Genomic DNA, 7,334 nt, shown 5'->3' with positions numbered 1-7,334 from the left:
GACTAGACTATAGTCTAGTCTATAGTCTATATAGGCTAGTCTATAGTCTAGTCTATAGTCTAGTCTATAGTCTAGTCTATAGTCTAGTCTATAGTCTAGTCTATAGACTATGCCATAGTCTAGTCTATAGTCTAGTCTATAGACTATGCCATAGTCTAGTCGAATCTATAGTCCAATTTGTAGTCTATAGTCTGGTTTAAGGTCCAATCTATAGTCAAGTCTATAGTAAACTCTCTTGTCTATAGTATAGTCTATACAAAATTTTCAACATATTACCAATGACATATTGAAATTGAATATTTCACTAGAAATATCAAATAAAACGTAACATTTTACAAACAGCAGGAGCTGAGTCCAAAGCGCTTCATATTACCGGTGCAAAAAAAAAGTACACAAAATATTATCTCATCTTAGTTACAAAATATATTTAAAATGAAACACGCTATAGCACGCACAGTTCAAGTTTAAAAAATGTTTAATTAAAATGGTAAATATCCATTCACTTTAAATTCACAACATTTTTTTCCTCTTTTTCGCAATTGTTTAATAACTAAGATTATAGATTATATCGATTAAATGTGGTTTTTGTATGTGTGTGTGTGTGTGTGGTAAATCAACAATGATCGGATATGGGTAGTTTAATAGTAATTTAAAAAAAATTTACATTGTTAATTTGTAAATTATAATGGAAAATGTTAATCAAATGAAAAGGAATAACAAAAATGAATAATGGAATAATAGAAATAATAAAAGGTATGGGATATGTTTAACAAAATAAATATAAAAGAAAATCGGATTATTCCCTATGTCGATTTAATAAATTTCGTCAATTGACATATGGATATACTACTAATATGTGTGGACATTGGGTCGTAAATGAATACCATTGCCACATTTTTATCTTGCCTTTGTTGCACTTCTCTCTAATACTAACTTCGTGTCATTATAATAATGGATTTCAAATAATAAACATTTTATTTGACATTACAAATCCTTTAGGAATTTAAATTATTTTCTAGTAAAATGCTATTTAGCCGTTAGTTGTCATAAAGTAGTTCTTAGACTAGTTTATAGAATAGTCAGTAGACGAGCCCATACAAGAGAGTTTAAAAACTAGTCTAGTGAGTAGACAGGTCCATAGAGTAGTTCATAAACTAATCTATAGACTAGTTAGTAGACCAGTCCATAGCCTACTCAGTAGACTAATCTATATAGTAGTATATAGTTCCTCAACAAGTCTGTAGAATAGTCAGTAGATCAGTTCAGACTAGACCATATAGAAGTTCATAAACTAATTTATTGGCAGTAGAGTAGTCCACAAAGTACCTCACAAACTACTCCATAGAAAAGTTCATCGACAAGTCTGTAAACTAATCTATAGACTAGACTGTAGACCAGTCCAAATAGCAGCTCATAGGCTAGTTCATAGAGAAGTTCATGAACTTATATATAGAATAGATAGTGGACCATTCCATAGAGTAGTCAGTAGAACAGTTCATAGAGTAGTTTATAGACTAGTCTATAAAATAATCTCTAAATCTGTCCATAGAGTAGTTCATCGACAAGTCCATAAAGTAGTTCATAGACTAGCCTATAAAATAATCACTAAATCAGTCCATAAAATAGTTCATCGACAAGTCCATAAAGTAGTTCATAGACTAGTTCATAAAATAGTCAATAAAGTAATTTATCGACAAGTCCATAGAGTAGTTTGTAGACTAGTCTATAAAATAATCACTAAATCAGTCCATAGAGTAGTTCATCGACAAGTCTATAAAGTAGTTTATAGACTAGTCCATAAAATAGTCATTAGACCAGTTCATAAAATAGTTTATAATCAGTAAATCAGTTCATAAAGTAGTTCATCGAAAAGTCAATAGAACAGTCGATTGATTAGTTCAGACTAGACCATATAGTAGTACATAAACTAATCTATAAATTAGACACTAGACCAGTCCAGAAGTAGCTCATAAACTAGCTAAAATGGCGTTCATAAACTAGTCTATAGACTAAACAGTCGACTAGTTAAGTAGACCAGTCCATAGGGTAGTTTGTAGACTAGTCCTTAGGGCATAAACTAGTCTAAAGATTAGGTCATAAATAATTTTATAAACTATTTTATAGAGTAGTCTATAGTATATAGTTTCTTCTTAATCAGTCCAAACAATAACTTTCATATAAATTCCACCTTTCACAAATCTCATTAAATACGTTGTAAAGAATCATATAGTCGGTTTGATCCGATTATAAATTCTCACTTATTAAAATACAATTTAAACATCACAGAATAATAAATACAACAAAACTTTAACATCAGCAGTCACTATTTAGACACACTCTCGTCATGAGGTCCACAAACAGTATCAGCTATAATGAATTGCAATTTAAAATCGATAATAAACTGCAACAAATGCAAAAACGAAAAATTCATTCCAGAACTAACAGTGGCAAAAGTAAAGATCCTGCTAAAGTTTTACATCTCATCAAATGGAATACAATTAATAGGCAACACATGCAGCAGTATCAAAAACAAAAGAATCCCATTAATAATGATGTAAAAGTTGTAAAACCTTTAATGAAAGCAGAGGAGTTAAAGGATATCATCAATCGTGTTATGCTGGTAAATTATAAACTTACTTCGGAGATCTATATATATATATATAATTTTCTATATATATTACAGTTACAAAAATCTCTTATTGAATTGAGTAAAAGTATTGGAGACTATCGACGTCTGCAGATCGCCTGCATATTCTTTCAATGTTCTTTGTCCATTGTCTTTAATGCCTATAATTTGGTGGTTTTTCTTTTAATAATTGCCAATGATGCTGGTGATGTTCCCCTTTCACTTGCCATGTTGGTATTTTTCTATGGTTATCACATTGCCAGTTCTCTTTCGGATATAATTATCAGTGTGTCTGCATATCATGGAGTCTATGAATCGGTGAGTTTTTTTTTAACTTTTTAGACATTTTTGTTTATTTATAATAAATTTAGATTCGTAAAACTGCCTCTATAGCTGATGAACTTAATATGTATATTTTGGAAGGAGAAATTAATGCCAGGGTAAGATCTAGTTTATTGTATTTATATTAAATTCAAAGTTATTAATTAGTCTACAGATTAGTCTATTAAACTATTGAACTATGTTTGGACTAGTCTAAATAAGTTCAAGACTTCTTTGGCTTGTTTAAACTATATTTCATAGACTAGTCTACAGACCAGTGAATAGGCTTGTCTATACACTCTACACAATATACTAGTCAATAGACTATAGACTAGTAAATAGACTACTTGTTAATAGGATAGTCTATAGATTAGTTAATATACTATAGTCTACTTAATATACAAGTCTATGCACTAGACTACATACTAGTTAATGGACTAGTAAGTAGACCAGTCTATAGACTAGTTAATGTACTAGTCTATAGACTAGTTAATGGACTAGTCTATATAATAGTTAATGGACTATAGACTAATTAATAGTCTAGTCTATAGACTAGTTAATAGTCTAGTCTATAGACTAGTTAATAGTCTAGTCTATACACTAGTTAATAGTCTAGTCTATAGACTAGTTAATAGTCTAGTCTATAGACTAGTTAATAGTCTAGTCTATAGACTAGTTAATAGTCTAGTCTATAGACTAGTTAATAGTCTAGTCTATAGACTAGTTAATAGTCTAGTCTATAGACTAGTTAATAGTCTAGTCTATAGACTAGTTAATAGACTAGCCTATAGACTAGTTAATAGTCTAGTCTATAGACTCGTTAATAGTCTAGTCTATAGACTCGTTAATAGTCTAGTCTATAGACTCGTTAATAGTCTAGTCTATAGACTAGTTAATAGTGTAGTCTATAGACTAGTTAATAGTCTAGTCTATAGACTCGTTAATAGTCTAGTCTATAGACTAGTCTTTAGACTAGTTAATAGTCTAGTCTATAGACTCGTTAATAGTCTAGTTAATAGTCTAGTCTATAGACTAGTTAATAGTGTAGTCTATAGACAAGTTAATAGTCTAGTCTATAGACTAGTTAATAGTCTAGTCTATAGACTAGTTAATAGTCTAGTCTATAGACTAGTTAATAGTCTAGTCTATAGACTAGTTAATAGTCTAGTCTATAGACTAGTTAATAGTCTAGTCTATAGACTAGTTAATAGTCTAGTCTATAGACTAGTTAATAGTCTAGTCTATAGACTAGTTAATAGTCTAGTCTATAGACTAGTTAATAGTCTAGTCTATAGACTAGTTAATAGTCTAGTCTATAGACTAGTTAATAGTCTAGTCAATGGACCAATTAAAAGACTGATAGACAAATTGATAGGCTACTTAATAGGCTACCTAAGACTAGTTAATATACTACCCAATAGACTAGAACCTATAATAGTCTAGTAAATAGTCATTTGGAGTTACAGAAATATTTCCATCTTTCAGATCTCTCAATTATCCAGCTATGTCTACAATAACTTAAGAACATTTACTCTATTTGGACTTTACAACATTGATGGCACTTTAATAACTTCTGTAAGTAATTGTAAATAAATATAAAATCATTTCACAATAATTCTACAATTTTTACAAAATTCTTATAGATTTTATCTGGAACCATAACATACATTATAATTCTTATACAATACAGTGATAATGAAAATTTTCAATATATAGAACATTTAAATACGAATACAAGCAAAACATAAAGTTAAGCCTAAAAGACAATTTAAATAATCGAAAAAAAAAAATAAATAAAAATTTAAAAAAAAAAAAAAACTTTTGCAACAATTTATTCACTACAGACACATAAATCAATATTTCTTTTGAATTTTCACTCCCCTTAACTGGTCAAGAATGGTCGGTGTATAGCCTCAATCTAAAACCATTTATTTAGTTATTCATTTTCCATATCTAAGCAAATGCCATACAATTATCCATAATAATCGTTATAAAATTAACAAAAATATTATTGGCAATTTATTTTTAAACAATAATAAATCTTATTTGTTAGTTCAAACGTTTATTTGGGAAAAAAACCAAATAAAATAGTAAAAATTCAGTATGACACCCTACTGGGGCAAGTGACAGTTAGCCAACGTAATGTTGCATAATTAAAGTTGTATTTGTTTTCTATATATGTTTTGTAGTGCGTCGAACATGTGTGAGAATAATGGAATTAAATATCTTAAAGTTCAAATTTTAAGTTTAATTCAAGGGGGTAGAGAAAATATCTAATTGTGTAGCTATATAACCAAATATTTGGAAACTCTCTTTCTATTAATGGAAAATTTTTGACAAATTGTTTCTTTCATATACGAGGACATTTTCATTTTATAAATTTTATTAGAAATTTTTGAATAAGATCATATTCGGGAACATTTTCTCTTAAAAGAACACTTTTAGGAAAATTTTCTGTTTATCAAAAATTTTTTTTAGGAAATTTTCTCTATATAGAAACATTTTGGGGAAATTTTCTCTTCATATAAAATTTTTGGGGAGATTTTTTCTTTATAGTAACTTTTTGGAGCAATTTTCTCTTTATATAAAATTTTTTGGAAAATTTTTTTCTTTATACTAAATTTTTGGGGAAATTTTCTCTTTATTCTAAATTTTTGGGAAAATGTTTCTCTTTTTTGAAAGTTGTTAAGGAAATTTTCTCTTTATAGTAACTTTTTGGGGAAATTTTGTTCTAAATTTTTAGAACTAAACTTTCGATGAAATTTTCTCTTTACACTAAATTTTTGGGAAAATTCTCTCTTTAAACAAAATTTTCGATGAAATTTTTTCTTTGAGTAAAATTTTTGAGGAAATTTTCTATTTATACAAGATTTTCTCTTAAAGAAATTTTTGTAGGAAAATTTCTCTTTATATAAAATTTTCTGGGAAATTTTCTTTTTAAGAAAAATTTTTGGAAAAATTTTATCTTTAAATTTTTGGTGAAATTTTTTGAAGGAATAAATTTTGGGGAAAATTTTCTCTTTGTTCTAAATTTTTGGAAAACTTTTCTCTTTATACAAAATTTTTTAGGAAATTTTCTCTTTAACCAAATTTTTGGGGAAGTTTTCTCTTTATACTAAATTTTCGAGGAAATTTTCTCTTTGTAGAAAATTTTCGAGTAAATCTTCTCTTTATATAAAATGTTTGGGGAAATTTTCTCTTTATACAAAATTTTTGGGGAAATTTTCTCTTTGTAGAAAATTTTCGAGGAAATTTTCTTTTTGTATAAAATATTTGGGGAAATTTTCTCTTTATACTATTTTTTTGGAGAAATTTTCCCTTTATACGAAATTTTTGTGGAAATTTTCTCTTTATTGAAATTTTTTTTTTTAGGAAACGTTCTCTTTATAGTAACTTTTTAGGAAAATTTTCTCTTTATAAAAAAAGTTGGGGCAATATTCTCTTTACAGAAATCTTTTCTGGGAAATTATTGTTTTCATAGAAAATTTTCAGGGAAATTTTCTCTTGCAGAATTTTTTCAAAGAAACTTTAGTCTTCATAGCAAACGTTCAAGGAAATTTTCTCTTATTAGAAATTTGTTGATTTACAGGAAAAAAATTCTCTTTATAAGAGATTTTTAGGAAAATTTCATTTTAATATGAAAATCTTATACATATTATTTTTATAGAAAACTTTCAGGGAAATTTTCTCTTTATGGAAGTTTTTTTAAGGAAATTTTATTTGTCTAGCAAAATGTCTCGCAAATTTTCTCCTTAAAACAAATATTCGAGTAAATTTTCTCTTTTCAAAGAAAATTCATCATCCAACCCTCGTATGTTTATTAGAACCAGAAAAAAATACAAAACAAAACCATACATGTGCTTTATATGTTCTACAATTTTTTTTGTTTCTGCTTGCGATCGTTCTCATTGTTGCTAGCAGGCGTGCAATAATTGGCAATTACACATTTCATACCGTGGGCTCCAAGTAAGAAAACCAAATAGAGTCAGCTCAGCAAGACTAAAATATGCCTAACGGACGTGACAATACGTTAACGCCGCCAATGAATTCGAAGCGATCGTTGGACCATTTACTGGCATACAGCAGAACGAGGACTTTGTGTAATTGTTAACAATCTACTACAAGCTGTTTCCAACTTGGGTGAGGTAGTTGTAGAAAATGTTCTTTTATTGTATGTTTATGATGCTTATGAAATTAGAAAAAAAAAATCTCATGAAATTCTCTATAAAGAGAAAATTTTCCTTTTTTTACATAAAACTAAAATTTCCTTGAACATTTTTCGGTCTATAGTCTAGTCTATAGTCTAGTCTATAGTCTAGTCTATAGTCTAGTCTATAGTCTAGTCTATAGTCTAGTCTATAGTCTAGTCTATAGTCTAGTCTATAGT

At 28.2% G+C, this 7,334-nt stretch overlaps 1 protein-coding gene across 1 annotated transcript; it reads left to right on the top strand.

Moving 5' to 3' along the window:
• The first annotated feature begins 2,297 nt into the window (after positions 1-2,297).
• LOC124420915 (putative gustatory receptor 28b) lies at positions 2,298-4,727 on the top strand. Its single transcript, XM_046955365.1, has 5 exons — positions 2,298-2,620; positions 2,684-2,944; positions 2,998-3,066; positions 4,433-4,522; positions 4,591-4,727. Exons 1-5 carry the CDS (start codon positions 2,345-2,347, stop codon positions 4,693-4,695), a joined length of 801 nt encoding a protein of 266 aa, XP_046811321.1. The 5' UTR covers positions 2,298-2,344; the 3' UTR covers positions 4,696-4,727.
• Positions 4,728-7,334: the final 2,607 nt, after the last annotated feature.

Source organism: Lucilia cuprina, chromosome 6 (assembly GCF_022045245.1).
Source record: "Lucilia cuprina isolate Lc7/37 chromosome 6, ASM2204524v1, whole genome shotgun sequence".
Classification (NCBI taxonomy): domain Eukaryota; kingdom Metazoa; phylum Arthropoda; class Insecta; order Diptera; family Calliphoridae; genus Lucilia; species Lucilia cuprina.
This window is presented reverse-complemented; position numbering and strand designations above follow the sequence as displayed.

What these genes read in the sequence shown, in the direction of transcription:
- LOC124420915 (XM_046955365.1), top strand. Translation starts at nt 2,345, where the DNA reads ATGAGGTCCACAAACAGTATCAGCTATAATGAATTGCAATTTAAAATC. An exon ending in TCATCAATCGTGTTATGCTG is followed by an intron (nt 2,621 to 2,683) that starts GTAAATTATAAA and finishes TATATATTACAG; the next exon opens with TTACAAAAATCTCTTATTGA. An exon ending in ATGGCACTTTAATAACTTCT is followed by an intron (nt 4,523 to 4,590) that starts GTAAGTAATTGT and finishes AAATTCTTATAG; the next exon opens with ATTTTATCTGGAACCATAAC.